At 36.4% G+C, this 22,333-nt stretch overlaps 1 protein-coding gene across 1 annotated transcript in view; it reads left to right on the forward strand.

Annotated features, from left to right (window-relative positions):
• Positions 1-22,333, forward strand: part of LOC125239518 (titin-like) — a 57,068-nt gene that overhangs the window by 19,511 nt on the left and 15,224 nt on the right. The window contains exons 4-11 of the mRNA XM_048147131.1: positions 8,353-12,094; positions 12,312-12,776; positions 12,852-12,972; positions 13,098-13,188; positions 14,327-14,588; positions 16,598-16,663; positions 20,715-20,880; positions 21,345-21,548. Coding sequence (XP_048003088.1) covers positions 8,353-12,094; positions 12,312-12,776; positions 12,852-12,972; positions 13,098-13,188; positions 14,327-14,588; positions 16,598-16,663; positions 20,715-20,880; positions 21,345-21,548 — 5,117 coding nt within the window. The remainder of the gene's footprint in view (positions 1-8,352; positions 12,095-12,311; positions 12,777-12,851; positions 12,973-13,097; positions 13,189-14,326; positions 14,589-16,597; positions 16,664-20,714; positions 20,881-21,344; positions 21,549-22,333) is intronic.

Here is a 22,333-nt window from a genome sequence, read left to right on the forward strand (position 1 = left end):
TGACAGTGACATTGACAGAATTTGTACACACATGTGTAGGTCTGATTACCGAACTGCTCCTAAACCACTGTATCCGCAAATGACAATCTGAAATACGAAGGTTTCTCAAACTGTCTTGTGAAGTTGTGGACTGGTTGCTTTGAATCATTTAAATATGAGCGAATTAAATAATAATAAACGACGACGACCATTTAAGCACTCTTCGACATTTTATAGAAATGTGGGAAAGTTAAGAAAAGTGCAGAATGATAATACAAATAGATAAGCACTTTATAGTTACTTAATGTATTAAATATATAATTTTTAATTCTTATTGATAAAAATGAAGTGTAGTGTTGCTTTACACAATAAAAGTAGGAATCAAATGAAATAGAGTATTTACTGTGATATTACTTAATAGAATTTCTGTTGCGCAATGATAGTTTTTTTTCAGTACAGATGCTGCTTTTTCTAACGCAGTAGTGCGAGCAAATCAAGCAATGATTCATTTCTTGTCTGGTCGAAACTCTTAGCTTAGATTAAGGACTGAAAATCGTCGTACGATACACGTGCGATAAGGACATTCACAACTCGTGTCGAAGTAAAACACTCCCTTCGTTCGTGTATTAATTTATCGCTACTCGTATCGATTTTCCTCTTTTCCGCACTCGTATCTACAAGTATTTTGTTTGGGTTAAAAAAAAAACACATTATTTACTCTACTACGTTTTATTTATGTCTCTTTAACATTACAAATTTGTAGACACTTATCTATACAAAAATCTTGACTTAAGAAGTACAGATCGCTGAAATTAATGTTGATAGTAATATTAATGACGACTACTTCAACAAGTGTCAATTGTGAAATGCCGCAAAATACTAGTTGCTCTATAGAAGACCATAATAATATGATCCCCGATCCTTTACAACCCAGCAGCTCGATACGCACGTTACAATTTTTTTTTAATCTTCTTTAGTGAGGGCAACTGAGTACGACGGCATATTTAATTGTTTATAAAGTTTGAGGATACCTGGAAAAAAATAATACATGAAGCCATTTTGAAAATATAATAAACATTCACTGCTTTCGGTCACGCGTGTACGCTGCGACAATTTGCGACCGTTTGTCGACCGTTTGGTGACCGTTTGGCGACTGCTTTTTACATGGAATATTACCGTCTTAATCCATATTTTAACAACTTTATTGGTTTTCTAGGCATTATTTTTATTATTTCAGTATAGTATATTCACCGGAGCACTAAAACTTCACCAATCAATATACATAACACGCAAACACCGAGTAGTCAATAGTATTATTACTGGTTAAACTGAGGTAAGTTGATGGCGCGTTGATAAATTTAGACTTATTTTATGAAATCACTCGAGCAATTTAATTGGCCATGGTAATTAGCCCACATTATATTACAAATGCAAACAATATTTTATCTTTAACAAATTCTTACGCCATTACATTTTAATGTCAAATGATTTTATTTCTTTTTTACTTTGACGTCTCTGACAGTCGCCATTTGAAAAGAATGAAATGAACGAATGATTTTGGGAAAGTAGTCGCCAAACGGTAACAATGTGTGCACGCGTAGTGCACACTTCTGTCACTTCTGTGACCATTTGTGCCTGTTACAAATCGTCCCCATTTGGGTCGCCGCGACTAAACGTCGACCGTACTGCGACTAAGCATTGAGACCCGAAGACCTGTGTGTACACAAAATAGGAGGATTTGCGTAGGAACGGCGACCGATTATGGTTATATGGGGTGTTCGAAACGTCAGGATGTATTGTAAATTCATTATACGCGATATAATCCGTTTCCAGTTTTATTTAATTTTGCATATCTATTAATATCTAATACCTTGTCCTAGTTTTATAATTAACCCTTCATGAATTAATAGCTATTTGGCTCAGTATCACTTTAAATAGTGTCATATTCAAACAGTTAAAATGTAACAATGAGTTCGGAAGATATTAGTGAAGTGTCGCTGTTAGCTATAGTGATATCAAGATATCATAGGAGTGAATATTTCCTGGTAAAGTATTGTTTTAACTAGATAAATAATTATTATTGTTTTATTTATGGTCATGGTTTTTTATTTTTTATTTTTATTTATTGGTATTTAGGACAACAACAGCCGTAAATATATAACTTACATAGGTATTTTTACATAGTCTTAGGCCAATAACAGTTATCCGTTGAGTGAAAAGTATTATACACAATATGTTACTAAAAAATAATAATTGTGTTACATATTTAAAATTACAGTGAAAATGTGCAAGCCACACAGAAAACAGTGAACTGATGCAAACAATACATACAACGAAAAGTGAAGTTAGAGGTCGACACGCAGGTTAAATATTACCCTACCTTAATAATATTTTATTTAATCTATGATAATATTTATAGGTACTTGAATTTAGCGATTATAAATAATTCTTATACTCACGCTTATACCCAAGGATCACTATATTACGCAGATTAAGCTCTTGTAAGAAATGACTATTGTTCTACTTTTTTTTTATATACCCTTCCATATTATAAGTGATAAGATACCAAGATATATCGTCTTTCCAAGCCCAAACACAAAATACCTTTTACCTTTTACTTTATAATGAATTACATTTTTTTTTTTTCTCAGTATCACTCCAAATAGTGTCATATTCAAACAGTTAAAATGTAAGAATGAGTTCTGAAGATATAAGTGAAGTGTCGCTGTTAGCTATAGTGATATCAAGATATCATAGGAGTGAATATTTCCTGGTAAAGTATTTTTTTAATCAATTCAATTCAATTTAAGAGCGGGGCTCTTGTTGGTGCAGCTTGATGAAGTTGTCTCCACTTTGGTCGATCCGAAGCCAGCCTTTTAGTGTCCTGGTACGACACGGCCCTTACATGTTCTTTTACTTGGCTTATATAACTCTTTCTTGGCCTTCCCCTTCCTCTCCTTCCATTTAATTTCCCTTCTATTATGTTTGTGATGAAATGGTCGTGTCGTAGCAGGTGGCCTATCATTAACTAGATAAATAATTATTATTGTTTTATTTATGGTCATGGTTCGTTAATATTTCTTGTATGTGGGTAGCTTTTGCACATTGTAATTTTTCCTCGGTCACCCGTTGACCACGAATGCTGTAAAGTGTTCGAAACGTCGGTATGAATTGTAAATTCATTATACGCGATTTAATCCGTTTCCATAGTTTTAATTCATAGATAAATAAGCATTGGCAATTAAGCGGGGACGTGGCAGGTTTAGGAGAAGAAGCGGGACGACTTAGGCCGATAGTCCACTATCATTTATGTTTATCATAGAATTATGATCATAGGCTATGTTGCATTGCCTATGCATGCCATCCTCTTTCTTCACGTCGGAGAAAAAGGGAGGCATACAGATCTATGATCATATTTCTAAGATAAACATATGATAGTGGACTTTCGGCTTTAGACACCTCGGCTATGAGAGACTTTTTTTTATTATTTATAAGGGGAAAGGCCTTTGCCCAGCAGTGGGACACTATAATGGGCTAATTAAAAAAAATGTTACAAATAAGGCGTCTTTTCAATTAAATTTGATTAAATTCAGAATTCATTATTGGATTTTGACCTGTGCATACCTTGATACTTATTCAAACTATTCTCTTATAGGCTTAGAATAAATTTAAAAGTAGACTTTTAATTTTTTTCTAAGCCTAATGGCATCGATTGCAGACGTTTCTGCTAATCAGAAGTTAAAATATTCTCTTATATATGTCTATTTACAAAATAAACACCTAACCGTTTGATAAATTTATACATCATGTTTTTTTTGTTTTCCGTTAAATTCGACACGTATCTAGGTTTATTATCAGGATCCACCCTGTATATCAATTTTAGTTAAAGTCGCAAAAAAATTTTTCCTCATTTTCATACATAATAAATGAATTTATTAGTGTGAGCGGTCCTTAAGAATAGCATTTTAATAAGAATAAGAATAAGAATAAGAATTTATTTATTGCCTCAAAAAACTTACAAGTAACCTTACATGCTAAGTACAGTACATATTATCTTACATACTAAATGTTACTTAACTAGACAAGTGATATATACAGTATATTGGCAATAGGTTCCAATCTCAGCATGTGCCAAGCTGAGGGCCTAGCGCTGGTTTTCAGACTGGACCTTCGGGATCGATCGGTCGCAGGTTAACAAATTACCGTGCTGATAGGCTTTTACATTACATAGGTAATTGATATTATAAATTAAAGATTGAAATATAAAAGGTATGTTAAAAACAATCTTAAGAAAAACGTGTGTGTGTGTGTGTGTGTGCGCGCGTGTGTGTGCGTGTGTGTGTGTGTGTGTGCGTGTATGTGTGTGTGTGTGTGTGTTTGCGTGTCTGTGAGTGGGTACCGCTGGCTTGCTTATCTTTAGGAGGGAGATAAAAATTTGCGCTGCATCTCAAGAAGATGTGATTTAACCAACTTCTTGTATTGAATAGATCCCATCGGTTCACGTATGGGTGGCGGCAAGTCGTTCCAAACTTTTGCTGCCGCAAATTTAAAGCTCCCTTTAAAGAATGCCGTCTTGTGTTGTGGTATCGCAAGTTTCGTGCATTTTCTCAGTGATTTGCTGCGAGTATCGTTTACCCATTTTAGTTTTTCAAATAGGTAGCGAGGCCTCTGAAACTCTAACACTTTCCGCACCGTGCAAGCTAGGTGTAGCTTTCTCCTGCTGTCCATATTGAGTAGCTTTCTTTCGTTTAAGAACGGGGTGATGTGCGCTCTTTTGGGAACATCATAGCAAAAACGAACACATGCATTTTGCACCCGCTGAATAGATTGTTTCGTTTGTACTAGGAGTCTTGGCCCATATACTATGTCCGCATAATTGAACAGAGACAATATTAAGGATTCGACCAGAATTTCTCTTACTTTAACAGAAAGGTATTTACGAATCCCGTATAATACTTTAAGTCGATAGAAGGCATTTCTAATTTTTAAGTTAACGTGCTCTATGTACTGAAGCTGTCCATCCATAACTAAGCCCAAATTATGTGCTTTTTCCACTTGGGGTACCATCTCGGTCCCGATCGCAACCTTTGGGTTTTGCTGTTTGATTTTTAAACGTTGCCATTTATTGCCCATTACAAGAAACTGCGATTTAGCCGGGTTTAAAACGAGATTGTTTCTTTGTGACCACTCAGCCACGATTCCTAAGTCTTCGTTGACCTTACTGACAGACTCTTCTACATTACTTGGTAGAAAGGAGTGATAAATTTGGGTATCGTCTGCGTAAAGGTGTGCGCTGCAATGCTTAAGATTTTTTACTAAGTCGGCTGTGTATAGAATAAAAAGCAATGGGCTTAAAATGGATCCCTGTGGTGTACCTCGGCTTATCATGCGCGTTTCTGATCTCACTAACTGGCCTTGATCCCCCTCTATTTCAATGTATTGCCTACGACCAGTAAGAAATGATTCAAACCATTTACAAGACGGCGCAGATACTCCATAATATGCCATCTTAGATATAAGTAATTTTGGATTGAGGCAGTCAAAAGCTCGCGAGAAGTCTAATAAAACAAGGATAGAACCCATTCCCTTATCAGAGGAAGCAATAATATCATCTGTAACTTTTGCCATAGCTACATCTGTGCCGTGTTTACTCCGGAATCCTGATTGTACATGTGGTAGCAGGTTATTTTCCTCCAGGTACCTGGATAGTTGCTCACCCACAAATCTTTCTATAACTTTAGAAAGAACCGGGAGGATACTTATTGGCCGTAGATCCTTATACACTTCAATTCCACTTGATTTTGGGATCGGCTTTACCCTGGCAAGTTTCCATGCTTCTGGGAAGGTGTTGGTTGTGATAGACGTATTGATAATATGAGTTATGATAGGTAGAGTGACGTCCAGTGTTAAACGAATCATATCCATTGTCGTACCGTCGTGTCCACTTGCATTACTTTCTATAGACTTTATTATTTTACGTACTTGACTTTCCGAACATGGCTCGATATTGAACACTTTGTCAATTATTTTATCTTGGAAGGTGGCCTGCATTTCACGATCGGTGTCCGAGTTCCCGGGTACTTCAAGGAAAAAATTGTTGATTTCGTCAGGATTACGTAAGTGTTGAGGAATCAATGAATTATTGCCGCCGTCTAAACAACACGAGTTCTTGAGGTGCTGCCACATTAATAACTCTATAACCGTAAGAGTTAAGACGCTAGTTTCTTAGAGAAATTAATTGTATTTGATCTAAAGAACCTACCCTTAAAGATAACGGAATTCAATAAAAACAGGGCCAAACACACCATTCGTTTTTATCTACAGCCATAAGGTAACGGCGGCTATCAACGCGGGTATCGAAATCGACGTCCATTACCGCCGCATTTGCAAATACGCATTTTATAGGCAAACCGACCAATTTCTTAAAAAAAGTTACTCACACAAAGGAAGCCTGTTTAGTTGACTAACGCACATATAGGCGATAGAGAGTGTGAATGAAAGAAGACGCTCGCTATTTGACAGTTTTTGCCACGGGGCCGCGAGAAGAGTTTGTGTCATACTGACGTGTGACGCTAAACCTAAGTGAACTCCAATCTCATTTAGTAGTTTACGTAATAATTATGGCAAACAGGTGAAAGTTATGCATTTCAAATTATTGTTTATAGTTTTCTACATGACTTCTGAGTACTTTTTAGGTATTGTTTAGCCTGGAAATGTGTTTAAAGTGGAAATTAAAAGACAGCGGTGAAAGGCGCCATTTCGTGAGTAGATTCTATTACTGTGGTATACCACGGTAATAGTTAAAGTAGTGATATTAGTTCTTTTTGCTTTATTTTAAGTATATGTGATCAGTTATATAATGTCTTACAGTTGTTTCAATCTTGATCTATTCACGCTATCAAAGAACTATTTACGCGGTATGAAAATTATTCAACAAAACCTTAATTTTTAGCAAAAACTTCATGACTGATTTCGTAGTTTCTATGAAAACCGTTAATTTGTCAATTTTTTAAACATTGACATAAAGTCTGATGCTTACTTACCAGTTATGTAAGCTTGGTTTAAATATAAGGTTGCAATATTTTATTTTGATTTGTAATGAAAATACATCTGTATGACTTTGTTTTTATGGGTCGGAATTAGATTTTATAATACTCCAATTTATGCCTATTACCGATGGTACGATCAGATAACCCTCGGTAATAGAATATATAAGAATCTATTACCGATCCATGCAATATTTGTTTGGGTCGGTAATGGGTTCCTATAGAAGTATCTATTACCGAGCGACATATTAGTCTTGTATCAAAATATGACATTTAGTGTACCGTAAGTACAGATTTCTTAGGTGAAACTGAGTCTTCTGTGGGTATTCATAAAGGAGGATAGTATAGGTATATGTATTTGTCATAATTTGTATATTCAACCGTCGGTATTAAGCTCCGAATTTTGAGATGGGTTTCTATTTACCGATGGCAGAAAAACACTGTCATTCATACCCTCGGTAATGAAATCGCAATTCGCGTTAATAGAACTGCAACCTGTTCATTACCACGGTAATAGAAAATTTAGGTATGTTGGCTTCAATAATCATTTTATGACATATAATAAACTAAAATGATCCTAAAACTCTTCAAAACTAATAGTTCAATAAATACTCTTCCATAAAAAAAATATTTGTGGTCGTTAATGAGCTTTGATACCCTTAATTTTTTGGTATCTTTTGAAATCTGCTTAAGTACCACGTTAATAGGCGCCGTTACCTTATTGTAAGATCTCTGTAAAATACTTCGTTCGGAGCGATAAGCAAATGAAATGGCCTGTATTAAGAAATTTGTATCAACTAGTGCATCGTAATGTTTGCTTTCGATTTCGGCAACCAATACTTTAATTACATCTGCTATACCCCTAATCGCAGGCTTCTTTTTTTTATAGCCTAAGAGCATTTCTTTTTTTTTTTGCCACTTTTATGAAATTAGTGTGATATTTTTGAAAAAAAAATTGCTATTTCTACTCAGAATTACTAGCTTTTTCAATCCTAGTAGTTAAAAAAAATGTCCCATACAATTTTTTCTTATTTTGTTACCATTTTTCGTACGTGTTGTAGGTATGGGGTAACAAAAGAGGAAGGTAACAAAAATGTATGGAAATTCTGGGACACTTTTTGTCTCCCAGTGAGATTGAAAGTACTAGTGATTCTGAGTACAATTGACCTAAAATTCCCTAAAACAATGAAAAATTTTTTATTGGCAAAAAAAAAAGAAATGCTCCTAAATGGTGTCCCACTGCTGGTTAAGCCGTCAAAGGCCTCTCCTTCCTTTCTCCAGTCCTCAGTTTCGGTAGGCTTCTTTTAAGTTTTTTTTTTTGTTACAGCGGTCTATACGACCTGACCCTCGACGACTACGACCCGATCGACGACCCGTTAGACCAGGACGATTTCGACCAGCCCTCGCTTCCGACTGAGGTATTCCAAATACAACAGTTCGGGGACAGCCCCCTCGATTCCAAAGACTCTAGCCGGTCAAGAACCGGATCTCGCGGCAACCTCGACCGGAGGTCCCTTAGCGAAGCTCGCAATGACTATGAACAGAGGTCCTTAACCGAATCCCCTTACTTCCTTAACACTAAACATTATAGACCCTTCTCCACTGAACCTTCTCCAATCCCCCCTTTAGAAAAACCTATCATCCTTAACCCTAATTACCATGATGAATTTGGAAAATTTGATGATGGCCTTGAACCCCCTCGTGATTTACCTAATGTTGATGAATTCGCTGGAATCCTTAGTGAAAAAAGTAGATACAAACTCCCAATTTCAAAACAGTATGATCCTGATGGAACTAAGCTTAAGAAAACGAAAGAAATTACGACAGTCACTAAGACCGTGGAAGAGACGATAGTAACGGAAGAGATAGTGACTAAGGAAGTGAAAGTTACTTCGGTAGAAGAAAGATTGGTAGAGCAAAAAGAAGATGCCAAGTTTATGGAAAAAATGAAAAAGGATATTGATTTGGAAACGATTGAAATGACCGCTACAAGCATTGTTGATGAGAGTATTGAAAAAGCAGTCATTGTAGCTGATGAAATTAAAAAAGAAATTGATCTTGAACTGAGCGCTGTAACTTCAGAATGTAAAACTAATTCATCTGACATGGAAACTGTAGTCTCAACATCTGTCAGAAAAGAATCTAGCAAAGAGGTTTGTGAAATGAGTGAAAGTATTAAGAAAACAAATGATGTTGTTGTAAAAAAGAGTGACGTTAGTGTTGCTAAAGAGGTTGCAAAATTTGAAAAAGATGATAAAGAAACTATCGTTGACGAACGTCAAGAATTTAGAAGGCAAGAATTAGAAGAAACAATTGAAAGTGGTAGTGTAAGGAGGAAGTCTGAAATGTATGATAAAGATACTAAAATAGCTGATGTTAAAATTGAAAAGAAATGTGTAGATGAATCTATAGAGAGTGGTAGCGTGAGAAGAAAATCACAGATATATGACAAAGATGTCAAAGTTGCTGATATGAAAGTTGAAAAGATTTCTGTAGATGAAACAATAGAAAGTGGTAGTGTAAGAAGAAAGTCAGAAATGTTTGATAACGACGTTAAAAAGGTCGATACTAAAGTAGAAAATAAATTTACAGATGATTCTATTGAAAGTGGTACAGTACGAAGGAAATCTGAAATGTATGACAAAAACGTTGAAATTAAATCTGTAGACGATGCGAAAATTGAGAGAAAGCAATCTAAAGTAATATCTGACCTAAAAGATAGTATAACAGTGCAGTCGGCTCAACAGAAGCAAACATCTGAAATCAAAACGGAAAAAATCACGACAACTACTGAAAATATTCATAAATCAGATGAAAATAAAACTAAAGAAGCTAAATATAGTACCGCTAAATTAGTAGCTGAACAAAGAGCTTATACCATCGGATTGCAAACAATTCCTCATATTAGAGGTACAGTCCAATCAAATTATCACTATGATTTATTACTTAAAACCTTTTTCATACATTTGACTGATGTCATGGTGGCTCTATCTAGGTTTATTTTAGCTGAACCTGTACTTTCAAAGCCTTTAGAAACAAAACCAAATGTTACAAAGGAAGCAACTGAAGTTACCCGAGTTGAAAGAGATACCGTTTCAAATACGACCGTTGTGAAAGATTCTGTAATAGATAGCAAAAGTGAAAAGACAAAGACTGAAGAGTTTGAAATAAAAGATATAAAACAGAAAGTTGAAAAGGTAGCTGATGTAGTAAAGCAAGATCACGTCAGAGAAGTTAAACAGCAAGAATATACAGATTATGTTGAAAAGATACAGCACGAAAGTGAAAAAAGGGAGAAAATCGTTTTGTCAGGTGCAGAAATGGCACAGTTAAGTGATAAAAAGTCAGGAGAATTAATTACTAAAATAGATGGAGTTATAACTGAATTCCAAACTAAAGCTGGTTTGGAAGAAGAGATTACAATGCAACGTGAAAGACGATCAAGAAGTAGAAGCAAAGTAGATGAAGACATAGTGAAGGAAGTTGTGCCACTTTCTAAAGTTGATACAAAGTCTCAAGAGATTACTGAAATAAAAACAACCAGCAGTGTTTTAGAATCAAAAGAGATAAAAACAGAAACAAAACATGAAATCATGGACATCAAAAAAGAAACCAAACATGAAACAAGCGAGATCAGTAGTAAGAATGGTAAAAATACATACATATCTATATGCGAGGCTCATGTTTACACTAATAAAAACTCAATATTTGATGAAATGGCAGAAATATCTGAAGCCACCTCAATGGAAAGTATTAAAGAAACGAATATAGCATTGGAAGCCAATGAGGCAATGGTAACAGAGCGTGTTGCTATAGAATCTCAGTCACAAATCAAACAAGAAGCAGAAGCCGTTCTTGAAGCCCGTGAAATTTCTAGTGCAAAAACTGAAGAAGTAATTGTCCAAGAAAAAAAAGATGTTATTCAAGAAACTGGTGATCAGAAATCATCCATACAGATTGAAAGTAAACAAGCTGTTATTGAAAAAGTGGAAACGATACAGCCAATCGTAGAATTACATGAGGATATTGTTGAAAAGGCTGTTAGTGTCGAGATAAAAAATAAAATGAATATACAAGAAATTGAGACCTCTGAATACATTGATGAAGTAAACGTTGTCAAAGAGGAATCAATAGAAGTTACGGAGTCGCACGATATTAAAGAAATACAGGTGTTGGAGGACGTTTCAGTTAAAGCTAAGGAAGAGTCCGTAATAATTGAAGAAATCAAAGAGGAAAAAGAAGATATTGTTTCAGTTCAGGAAGTAAAAGAAAGTGTATCTGTAATAAAAGAAGATATCAAAGAAATTGTTTCGGTAAAGGAAGAGGTGGCTGAGGTAGCCCAGGATGTAAAAATTGAGGAGATTGCTGAAGAAATATCTGTTGTTCAAGGAAATATTGACATCAGTGAAAGGAACCTAGAAGTCAAAGACGAATACGCTCAGTTAAAAGTTACAAAAGAAGAAATAACTGAATTAGAGGAAAACATTGAAATTGACCAAGAAATTGAAGTTTGTATTAAAAAGTCTGTTCATATTGCTGAATCAGAGAACCAATACCAATCTTTCATTTCAGAAAGCTCTATTCAGAACTCAGAATACGTTCAAGAATCTTCTTTTACTGCCAGAACTACCGAAGACTCTTCTTTCACTTCCAGCGTTGTCCAAGAATCTACTTTCATTGCCAGATCTACTGAGGATGCTAAAAAACAGCTCACGTTAGATCTGGATTCTAAAATTAAAAAGTCTGACTCCCAATCTTCAGTAAAGAGCACTATTAGTACCCCCACTCCTTCCACAGTCCCCCCTACTCCACTCACTGATGAATATGTCTTCCGACTCCAAATGCCTCTACCCAAACTAACTGGTCCACCTGTTCCAAGATCTCCAAGTCCTGAGGATGAGGATCCTCATATTGTTAAAAAGAATTTGGTTCCTCATATAGATACTGAAATTATTGAGGAAGTCGTTTATGAGACTCCGCTTCCGACCCCGCCTGAGGATAAGTCTTCGCCGCCTAAGTTTACTAAGCCAGGGTTGAAAGGGGGTAATATGAAATACGTGTTTTTAAAGGTAAGTCAGAAAACATAGACCATACAAAGTTATCACATTTGTGTTGTTTCACAATTACATGTTTTCACTACTCTCAATACACATATTTTCATCATGAACCACTAGAAAACTGATTTACTGATTGGAGTAATGGATTAAATACAATATCTTAGATAATGATTACAAAACTAATTTTACCTGTAATAAACACGAATTTCTTTTTTTTTTGTGTATATAGGAGGAGATAAAAGAAATCGAAAGAAAGTCATCACTACTAGCCTCTGCCATAGACCAAACCATCAAATCAATTGAAGAGTACAAAGAAGAAGTAGGAATAGAACCTCATGTTGACACCCCTCTTGTTTACAACGGTTACGCCAAAGTTATAGATACCAAAGTATACAAAGATAAACTTGATGAAGTAAATATCGAAAAACAAATTATCAAGAACACAGAAAATATAAACAGAATTGTAGAAGATAGAGCAAAATCTGCTGAAGATTCGGCAAATAGGGTACATCTAAATGGAATGCCAGTTAATGTGATTGTGACCGTTGAAAATAACGCAACAGATTCAGTGACTGAATCTAGTGAAAATAAAATGGGAGAATCGATAGAAACTGTCGCTGTAGAGGGATATAGACCAGTACCTTTTAACCCTGACGAAGCACCTCATTTGGAAAGAGTGGAAATTAGAATACCGGTAAGAAAAGTTGCTATAAAAGTTATGTCTTGAAGATGGTAATTGAATGCAATATTAAATTGGCAATATTTTCAGGAGCCGGTACCAACGGTGGACCCTGGCAAGGCATTTGTAGCACCGAATGGTGAGATCATGGGTACTCGTCAGGGTATTGTTGATGGTTTAGAAGAAGCTGTAGTTGATGAAGAAATAGCCAGTAAGTAATTAAATCCCACCTATTTCGTTATAAATGAGATGATGAAAACGGCGAATAAAATATGAAGGAATTCATTGAAGAAACATCCTGTTCCTTTATTGATTATACATTTTTTAACTTTGCAGAAGACCTAGGCAAACCTGGTATGACAGAAGAGAAAATTGCAGCAATTATATCTGGAGAGTCAGAGATGCTTCGGGAAGCGCACGTTATGGGGTGAATATAATTCTGCTTCTTCGTGATTCATTTGTTTAGAATAGGCATCAAGTTTTTCATTGTAATTTCCATAGTTTAGTTTGCTATCTAAGTAACTAAGTTGTTCAGGGTGCCTAGCTATTATGAGAACCATTTGTGGTCCAAACACGAAACGCTATCTGTCTCTATCACACTAATATAGAAGAGTGATAGAGAGATCAATCGTACATCATTTTGGCAAGGTCGCCTAGAAATCATAACATCGAAAAATAAGAGTATCTCATAGAAACATGTAGAAAATATACAGTTGTGTTTAGTGAAGTAGCAAGATCGACCATATTGACAGCTTTGAGATGTATGTCAATGTCTTGCTATAGGGTAAACTCGCCTCATTCGGTGACACGCCTAATTCGGTGATACAAGCTTTGAAGCACTATTCCGAAAGATGATTTTGGTTGTTTCACCGAATTAGGCGTGTCACCGAATGAGGCGAGTTTACCCTACCTTACAAACTTTATGTTTGAAAACTATTAAAACTCCATCCACCATGCATATCAGCCATAACAGATATGGGATTAATTGAGCAAAAATACGGTAAACAAAAGAGTCGCGGTTGGTATGTATGGTGGTGCAAATGCGCAGAAAATTAAAATGCTTTTCCGATCCATTGCAATCCACAGTATATTTATTTTGTAAATTCGTAGCAGACTGCATTTCGTCCATTGCCAGCCATATCAAAAATCATTGCAATCAAGTACACAACATGAGTTACATACATTTTCATTCCATTCACATTTCAGATGAAAACATTTATTCGTCTCTTATAGGTTACACTACATATTTCTTCATTAAATGTTCATTTACATACGAGTACATTCTTTGCACATTTTAGCACATTTGTTACGCTAGAGTATTAGTGTCAGAGTCACTTCGCTCGACTCAGGAACCATTCCAGTTGTAAGTACCAAAATCATTTATTTTCACGCATTTTTACATTTAATCAGCAACCAAAAAGCTTCTGCATAACATTATTCCAGCCAATTTTGCTATAAATACAAGAAAAGAAACAAAATACTAAAACAAAACTTTTTCTTCCACACACTCATGGCAACACAAAATGGCGAAAAACAAAATGGCGGAATCCAAAATGGCGAATCAGACTGTCACGAGTTTTAAAATCGCATATGCATCGAGACAATGATGATTCTAGCGTCGATTTCAAGAAGATCAAACCTATAGTGGAGTCTCTGAAGGATTCCGAGGTCCTCAAGGCTTTGAACGAGGAGTTTGTGAAGACTCAAGAAGAGAAGAAGAAGGAAGAAAGAAAGTGGACCAAGTTCTTGCAGAAGCCAGCGCGACCGGTGCCTAAAGCGAAGTTTGGATACCATGGGTGGACGGCTAATGATGACGAAGTAAAAGAGGTGAGATTATTTTTATTTTCTCTCCTCTAACCTCCTGAGACCCTGGTACAATATTTTGTACATCTTCGTAATTTGAAACTTTAGCCAAAGAATGAAGAGTAACAAATTCAAAAACAAAACAAAAATTATTCTGGGTATAAGGAGGCTAAAACTTACAACCTTTTTTTTTAAACACACTTAACTATCATATAAGATATAAAAAGCGTGCATTAAACATAAAGCAAGTATGCTCTGAAATGTTATCCAGAATTAAGTATCAAAATATTATAAACACTGACTGATAGTTTCATGCCATCAATAAATAGTACCTACGTCAGTACAAAATATGTTGTTGATATAGAGACCTCACTCCATGATTAAATTTACATTTTCCAGAATATTTTGATACTACAAAATTAAGATTTGGCAAACCACCTAATTAGACTGTTTTAAATCTAAATTAATTTGACCTTGAACGTTAGTTTGAATTTGAATAGCTACAAAGATACACAGGTCAATAAAATGGCAACGCGGTCACGCATAATATGTAACATATTACAATGTCCACATTAAATAATAAGGTGACAACCCTGAAGCAAATATTACACGCACACCATTACGTTTCGCGTTCACTTACGCGCGAATCTTTCAATGTGTTGGTGTGAATCTTGGCGCTGACTTAGGGCTGTCACATTTTGAATCATGCACTATTTGCTACCGACATTTATTATTATTTCCTTATTAACTATTGACATAGTAACGTGCGTGATATTGTTGACGATGTTCACCTTGGCACCAATTCAATAAAGCAAAAGAAGGTAATTATTTTGGCAGCTGATGGAATTGTTGAAGTTTTTTTTATTCAGTCTCCATCAAAGTGCCAGTGTGTGTGTTTGTCAAAAGGTGATTGAATATATTTTTAATACTTTTTTTTCGTAACTTAATGTTTATCCGAAATTTTTGTTGTTTTAATTTTGAATATTTGCTAACCAGAATGGTGGACGGTGAACTTTATATTGGATTTTAATGATCATTTATAGCTATTTACAATTCCTGAAACAATTACGTAACTATTGGATCATCTAAAACAATACCTAGTTTCATTAGGTGTTACTTTTTTTTTTTTACTTATGATATTTTTGTATGATGTTATACGATATATGATTATGAATTGAGTTATAAATATTTTAACACGTAAACATAAATGTAAAAATTACGTAATACTATTGAACCTTATACTTTGATACTTGTATAGGCAAGGGTAACACGTTACTCTGATGCCAAGATTTAATATGATGACCTAATACCTAGTATGTATTGGATATCTAATGTAGGTACATATCTAATGTTATGTCATTTGATATTAGCCAGTCGCTTTTCGGTGAAAGAAAACATCGTGAGGAAACCGGACTAATCCCAATAAGGTCTAGTTTACCCTTCGGTTTGGAAGGTCAGATGGCAGTCGCTTTCGTAAAAACTAGTGCCTACGCCAAATCTTGGGATTAGTTGTCAAAGCGGACCCCAGGCTCCCATGAACCGTGGCAAGTGCCGGGATAACGCAAGGAGCATGATGATGATGATCTAATGTACTGTAAGAGAGACGGCGTATCGGTGAAGGGCATCCATTAAAACACTCCAAATGGGATTATTAATCTATATTTTATTTTTATTCCATGCGAGCTAAATTACAATCAACTACTTACTCTCAATCGCTGCTTCTATTCGAATGCTCCGTCAAGTATTCGTTATCCTTGATGTTTGTATTATTCTTAATTCAAATCGGGGACTGTCAGTCACCGAACATTAAATGCTGTAAAAGGTTTCATTCCGTATATGAAAAACGTCGTACGATACACGTGCGAAAAGAAAATTCGTAACTCGTGTCGATTTAAAACAATTATCGCCATTCGTTTCGAACTTCCTTTTTTACGCACTTGTATCGTAATGTACTATTTTGTACGCGTAAGTGAATGCCATTTACATGTTTTAAGAAAAAATCAAATAAATAATATGTTTTTCTTTCTTTTCAGTCGCCTTACAAAGTGAAAATAGTGAAACAGCCTAAACCCAAAGTAGCGCCCGATTACAAACCTCAGGTAACAGCGTGAAGACAGACAGACATACAAATTGTAATAAAGTAACAATATTTGTTAAATAATAAATTAAGTTGTAAGAATGAAATGGGGACGATATGCGTTTGGATCCTTCCTGAACCTTACCTGTAGATGGTTTTTTTATTCCTATACTATTTATTTCTACACTATTATGTTCTAAATCTATTTATTTATTTAAATGAGAATAACATTCTAAATTTTTATTTAATATACTTCGTAAAATCACTTTTATAGTTAGAACCTAGTTACTACGTAGTTATAGCCCAGTACGTTGGTAATACTTATTTATAAATATTATTTTTAAAATACAATATTTGAATTTGAAAAAATATGAGTATCAAAATGCCCAAACCATATAAATTGCTATATTTTCGAACTTTTGGGTAATGGGCGACCAAACACTCGGCTGAGATGAGAGGTGTTTAGTTTAGTACTTCGGTTTTCTTGATCACCAGTAGTAAAAAACGAAGTGTCCGAAACCTTGGACCCCTTTCCTTTTTCGCGATAATCGTCTTAATACTATTGTCCTAATGAAACAACCTTTTTTGTTGAATGGCCACTTGGTATTGGCTAGCGATTGACATAATAACTTGAATGAAAATCTCTAACTGGGTACCTAATACCTATTCTCTCGTTCCTTTTAAAAAATAACGAAACCTCTTTAGGTATAGCAACGCTATAATTATATACAACGTTGCTACAGGGATACAGATGTAATGCATAATCTTTTACCATTGTATTTATCCGAAAAGTTCGTATTTGTTATCCTCGCCTATGCAAAGGTTAAATTAATGCAAGCCCGAATTTAGGGAAGAGGGGAGGGTCAAGTACTCAAGTCCAACATAATTTCAAATAAGTTTTGCACCGGCGGAGCTGTCAAAGTCTACATAAAAGGTTACGCACTACATCTGCACGAAGTTAAACTATGGTGACATTCGGATGGCAACTGCAGAGGGCCTACCGCGAACCACGTTCAATATGCCTCCCTGTCACACTAAGGCCTGATTTAGACGGCGTGCGAACTCGCATGCGATTTTAGTTACATTGCGCGCTGTTGAGGTGACATACAATTTGGCACAGCCATCAAATACCGCAATATAATAAAACTCGTATGCGAGTTCTCGTACCGTCTAAATGGGCCCTAACGTACAAATTTCAAGTGTAACGCCTGAGTGTATGCTCGGTCGGCGGGGCGGGCGCCCGCGTGCACGCTATCAAGCGTCGACTGGCTGAGTCGACGCTTGATATCAGGAGTCAGGACACTTGTATGAACTTCAACTGTTTGAAATGCACGCTGCACGCCCCGCCCCGCTTTGCACGTCCAATATTAATGTGCACTCAGGGCTTACACGAAGGCATCCCGCGGTGGCTGCGGTCGACTGACAAATGTCACTTTCATATTATTTTTCCACTCTGACGGCCCAGCCACATTGGTCTAAGCGCGACAGGGGTGAGCGGCAACCATACGTGCGAATGAAAAGTCCCATCGCCATGTCTCGCTCCAATATATGGCCGCCGCTCACCGCTGTCGCGCTTAGACCAATGTCGTGGCTGGGCCGTGACTCCTACTGCATATCCTCATACTGCATTTTCGACCCATTAGCCTAGTTTCCAGATTTTTTAACTAAAAGTAAGTACCTACCTACTCACTCATACGTGTACCATTAACATTAATTTTATTGTAAATGTATTTTCTTACTGCTATGTAATATCAACAATGAATCTCGTACCTACTTCAATCTATCTTTTGTAAGTTTGTGAATTACATGTGTTAGAAAAATCAACAAAATCTACAACAAAAAAGCGTGCGTTTTCACATTATCCGACATCCCATACATTACAGGCGCCATCTTGGATTATTTCCATTGAAATCCTTCCGATGTCCGATATCGGATCGGATAATGTGAAAACGCGCTTAGTCTTAAAACTAGATGGTGCTGTTCGCAGCCTGGAAGTGGCCAAAATTATTTTTATGTTTTATAAGAACATCAATTTACATATTTCTGTATTTTAAAATCATGATATCACGTCAATACACATTTTGAAAAAAAAAACCGGCCAAGAGCGTGTCGGGCCACGCTCAGTGTAGGGTTCCGTAGTTTTCCGTATTTTTCTCAAAAACTACTAAACCTATCAAGTTCAAAACAATTTTCCTAGAAAGTCTTTATAAAGTTCTACTTTTGTGATTTTTTTCATATTTTTTAAACATATGGTTCAAAAGTTAGAGGGGGGGGACGCACTTTTTTTTCCTTTAGGAGCGATTATTTCCGAAAATATTAATATTATCAAAAAACGATCTTAGTAAACCCTTATTCATTTTAAAATACCTATCAAACAATATATCACACGTTGGGGTTGAAATGAAAAAAAATATCAGCCCCCATTTTACATGTAGGGGGGGTACCCTAATAAAACATTTTTTTTCATTTTTTATTTTTGCACTTTGTTGGCGTGATTGATATACATATTGGTACCAAATTTCAGCTTTCTAGTGCTAATGGTTACTGAGATTATCCGCGGACGGACGGACGAACGGACGGACGGACGGACGGACGGACAGACAGACATGGCGAAACTATAAGGGTTCCTAGTTGACTACGGAACCCTAAAAAGATTGTAGGCATTATTAGTGTAGTTGTGATAGTATTTAATAGGTGGCGCTAAAAAATCGAGGTACGATTCTTAGTATGTAGTATGTAAATCCTATATAAATAATCCTTATTTTACATTATTATTATTTGTATTTTTATTATTATTTTAATTCGCCACCATTTTAAAAATACAAACATATGTATTAATAAAAGTATCATTCAAAATGGTCAGCCATTGCTTGTACATAAGATATTCGTACGCCAAAACATTTGCTATAGTCCTTAACCTTTTGAACGCTTTATACCAAACACTCGATTCTAAAGTCAAAAGTCAAAATTACTTACTTAATTAGCGATTGTCATGACACCTACTTACAGTAAGGGCCCATTTAGACGGTACGAGAACTCGCATACGAGTTTTATTACATTGCGGTATTTGATGGTCTTAAATTGTATGTACCTATCTTCAACAGCCCGCAATGTAACTAAAATCGCATGCGAGTCCGCACGCCGTCTAAGGCACTGGTCCCACCGCGAGCTAGTAAGCTATGAGCTATCGGCTATAAAAACGAACAAAAGATAAGCACCCCCGTGCAAATAAAAGAGACACGGCGATTTTGATAGCTCACCGCTGGGCGAGTAACTATAAACATCGCCGTGTCTCATTTATTTACACGGGAGTGATTAGCTTTTGTTCATTTTTATAGCCGATAGCTCATAGCTTACTAGCTCGCGGTAGGACCAGTGCCTAAATCAGGTTTTATTCTTCTTGACGGTGCAAGCACGACTACAGGGTAACCATGAGCAACAATGAAGTCTTAATAAGGCTATGGCAAACAAGCATACGGTCCACCTGATGGTAAGCAGTTTCCATAGCAACTCCGTTTTCAAGCCCCGTAGCCGAATGGCATTTCTACGACGCGAAACGAAAACTGGCTCTGTCGCGCCAATACGCAAGAGCGAAAGAGATATTGTTTGTGCATTCAGCTACGCACACAGGGGTGTTACATGTGTGTTGCCGTCGTTGTCGACTCTAAAACTTTTGACGACCGGTCTGGCGCAGTCGGTAGTGACCCTGCCTGCTGCGCCGCGGTCCCGGGTTCGAATCCCGGTAAGGGCATTTATTTGTGTGATGAGCACAGATATTTGTTCCTGAGTTATGGATGTTTTCTATGTATATATAAGTATTTATATATTATATGTATCGTTGTCTGAGTACCCACAACACAAGCCTTGAGCTTACCGTGGGCCTCAGTCAATCTGTGTCAGAATGTCCTATTATAAAAAAAAAAAAAAACTTTGCAAGTTTGCACCCTTGTTTACCTCTGGGTACCTATACACATATAACACAACACTATAAGTAGTATGATTTTAGGCGTTCAAACGGTTAAGTAATCGTCACATCATACCATTTCAATTGTAAACCATCCCCCCACCCCAAGGACTTCAACACGGGCCCGCTGCCGTGGGAGGAGCGAGCGAACAACGAACCACCCCCACCCCCCGTGGAGGCTGAACCCCCCATTTTGATCCCGGAGGAGAAGCCAGTGTTTCTGGAGGCTATTGACAATTTGCCGGAGACTGCTGTTCCGGATTTGGAAGAGACAGGTAAGTTTTGCTTAATAAATGTTGCTTATTTTATAAAAAAAAAATAGGTCTACTTTGGCGAGAACGTGTATCATCATCCTCCTTGCGTTATCCCGGCATTTGCCACGGCTCATGGGAGCCTGGGGTCAGGCGAGAACGTGTATAGTTTTCTGAAATACCCCTCTGACCAAATAAAAAATAACGAAATAGTAACAAGCGATTTAATAAATAAACGAGAGATTTGCCGAGTTTTCGCGGGATTTTCGTAGGACAATTTTTTAAGAGCAAAGGACGGATTCTAGGGGATCCGTTCAAGTCTTTACTATAAAAAACATTATAATTGAATAGATGCTCAAATTCAAAAGCAAGAGGAAAAATGTGATGCATGATGTGTGAGCAAAACAAGAGCAACATTTATAGGTAATAAATAATGTAAAAACTAGATCTTAAAAAATGTTCTACTGAATTTACTTATCCTTTTTAAGGCATCGAAATACCTCCCGAACAACCTATAGAGGAACCAGTGCCCGAAGCAGAACCAGAAGCTCCGAAAGAGACAGAAGTTGAAGAAGTAGAAGAGACGAAGAAGGAAGAGCCTATACCAAGAGTAGAAGAGACTAGCAAGAGTGCGAGCGAGATGGAGAACAGGATAGCTGAACAGTTGATGAAGAATGTTGAGGGGATGGTTGGTGAGTGCTGAAGACAAAACGTTTAGAACATTATAGTTTGCTACCTTACCCTTTTTGCAAGAGGAACAGTGCTACTCTAATGGTATGCCCAATTTGATACATAAATAATAATAACACTAAATCAAATAGTTTCTTCAGTGATTATGAAATAGAAGTCTTTGATTAAGTCGATATAACGTTCGACATGTTTCAATCCATTTCTGAGGATCATTCTCAAGAGTAGCGACCCCGCCTTTACACGTCGAGAGCGGGACGTTGTTTATTCTTCTATCTTTTTTTATGTCGAACGTTATATCGACTTATCACGTAAGTAATTCGCTCAAAATATTTTTAAATATGTTTGAGTCTCACGGGAGTTTTATAGTTAAAATTTCTGTGACGATATTCATTTTAAGATCTTGGTGACGTGCTTATACGTCCCATGCGTTAGATAGGTAAACTGGAGAGGCCAGCGAATCCTCCAGCAGGAGCATTCTATGTCATAGTTCATGAAATAGTCTACTTTTGTCCCGTGCACATTTTCTAAAACTTGGCTGGTGTAAGAGGATATCCAAAGCAATGTGCAGAATTTTTGTACAGAAAAATGTTTTTTTTTTTGGGGCATCAACAGCAATACAAGAAAAACTAATGCTTAAAATTTTAGAATACAATACAGTAAGCCAATAAAAGATGTCCACAAGAATATAATGAATGTATCCTGCTTTACACGCCGGGAAATCGCAACACACAAAATATAATGCGTTTGTACGGGCCAGCCCATGGAATGTTCCAGCGATAGAGAGCTT

The sequence above is a fragment of the Leguminivora glycinivorella genome, chromosome 25 (assembly GCF_023078275.1).
Source record: "Leguminivora glycinivorella isolate SPB_JAAS2020 chromosome 25, LegGlyc_1.1, whole genome shotgun sequence".
NCBI lineage: Eukaryota > Metazoa > Arthropoda > Insecta > Lepidoptera > Tortricidae > Leguminivora > Leguminivora glycinivorella.